Source organism: Prunus dulcis, chromosome 2 (genome assembly GCF_902201215.1).
Source record: "Prunus dulcis chromosome 2, ALMONDv2, whole genome shotgun sequence".
In the NCBI taxonomy this organism is placed as follows: Eukaryota; Viridiplantae; Streptophyta; class Magnoliopsida; order Rosales; family Rosaceae; genus Prunus; species Prunus dulcis.
The window spans coordinates 20570725-20572535 of record NC_047651.1 but is presented as its reverse complement, the minus strand read 5'-3'; the positions used below and the strand labels follow the sequence as shown (position 1 = coordinate 20572535).

At 38.5% G+C, this 1811-nt stretch overlaps 1 protein-coding gene across 1 annotated transcript; it reads right to left on the bottom strand.

Moving 5' to 3' along the window:
- Positions 1-327: 327 nt before the first annotated feature.
- On the bottom strand, positions 328-1402 carry LOC117619490. Its single transcript, XM_034349461.1, has one exon. The coding sequence runs from the start codon at positions 1320-1322 to the stop codon at positions 507-509; it is 816 nt and encodes a 271-aa protein (XP_034205352.1). The 5' UTR covers positions 1323-1402; the 3' UTR covers positions 328-506.
- Between the last annotated feature and the right edge of the window lie 409 nt (positions 1403-1811).

Sequence of the window (1811 nt, the reverse complement as noted above, 5' to 3'; positions counted from 1 at the left end):
TTTGGTCACAAAGATGTCAAGTGAGACTGATACATCAAAATTTAATCTTAGGTGTAAGGGCAAATACTCTTTGTAAGAGACTTGTAGCTTAGCAATTAAAGTAATTTTTCATGCACTTGAGATTTTATGTTCTAATCTCCATCCTCCAAAGGTCAAATACACATTAGCGATATCAAAATCAACCACATGTTATAAGTCATTGGATTACTAAAAAAAAACGTACTCTTATTCACAATTAATAATATTATTTCTACCATATTTATTGACCTTTGTAGCAAGAAATTTTTTTTTTTTTTTTTAAAGCAGATTATAGTCATATTCTTCACATTGAGGTTCTAAATTGATCATATTCGTTTCCTCCATAAAAAAATTAGATTACAAAATATGGAACCCAATATTGCAAAAATGTCTTTGAGAGTCACTATAATATTCTTCTACTCTATCCACTAGACACATGTGAGCAATTAAGTAAAGTCAATCTTGGCATGTCTTGAACTTGAACTCAGCTAAAGGAAGCCTGCCTTTACGACAGTGTTTGGCTGGCTAATCCTACACCCCACAGCTCTCAGCAGCCCCCACAATCCCTTGGCCTTGTTACTACTTTTCCTTCCCATATTACCCTTCTGCCCCTCCATTTGATCACTGCCTTCATCAAAAGACCTAAACATGGTTGATGGGCTCCTCCTGCTCTGCCTTGTTCTAATGTCCCTGAGCTCCATCTCCGTTGGAAACCTGGCCATGCCAAACATAAAAAGATACCACTTTGACTTCGATGGGGTGCTTGAAAGTATGGACACTTTAGAAAGCTCACACTTTCTGTAACTTTTCGATGTGGGAAATGACAAACAGGTATTCATGCTCCTAGGGTCTTTGCCTTGCAGCGCAGGCTTTGAGATTTTGGAGTTGAAGGACTTGCTTGTCTTGTGGAAAGAGCAGGACCTCCATGACCTGAAAAACCCTTTTCTGATGCGTTTTGTGCTGCCAATTTCCTTGTCCTGGTGGTGGGTTTTCTCTGCTTCAAAGCTTTTTGGTGCTTCCTTGCAGGGGATGAGTTTTCCACAGAAGATGATGTCCTTCCCTGATGATGGGTACGTTGAGGCTGTGAACTCTTCGCTGAAAAACTCAAAGAAGTTGTCTTCATCATTGTCAAAGGATGAGCTCTGATACTCCTTGGAGCAGTCATCCCAATGAGCTGAGTCACTGTGTGTGGGAAGATCACAAAGTGAGAGTGTTTCCTCTGCTTCATATGGATCTTGATCTTGAAACTGCTCGGTTTTTTCTTCAAGAACAGTTGGGTTCTGGTAGGTTTCTTGGGCAACCATTTTCGGTGTACAGAAAGATAACCAAAAAGCTCTATAGTTTCTGATGAAATTGTTGTTGGGTAGTTTGTGATGAGAGAGAGAGCAATAGCATCCAAATATATATAAGAGGGTCATAAGCTCATATTCAAATAATAAAAGAGAGAATCTTTAACCCTTTTGGTGGGGCAAGGCTTGGTAGGGACGGCTTCTAGATGAAGGGCACAAAAGAAAGCAGGAAAATAATTTTCAGCAGAGATTTAAAATAGAAAATGAATAAAAGGGAGGCCCAGGACGGTGTGACAGACAGTGATGTCTAATTTACTTGGTGTTCTAGAAGAGCAGGCTGCTTCTGCAGAGTGAAGGTTTTGGGGAAAAAAAAACTTTCTTGTAACGGTGTTAACATTATTTTACTTTCGTCTGTTAATAACATAATAACAAATGAAAAAATTATTTTACGTGTCATTGTATTCTTGATAAAAATAACAAAAAGTGAAAATTCTCGTTACGTCA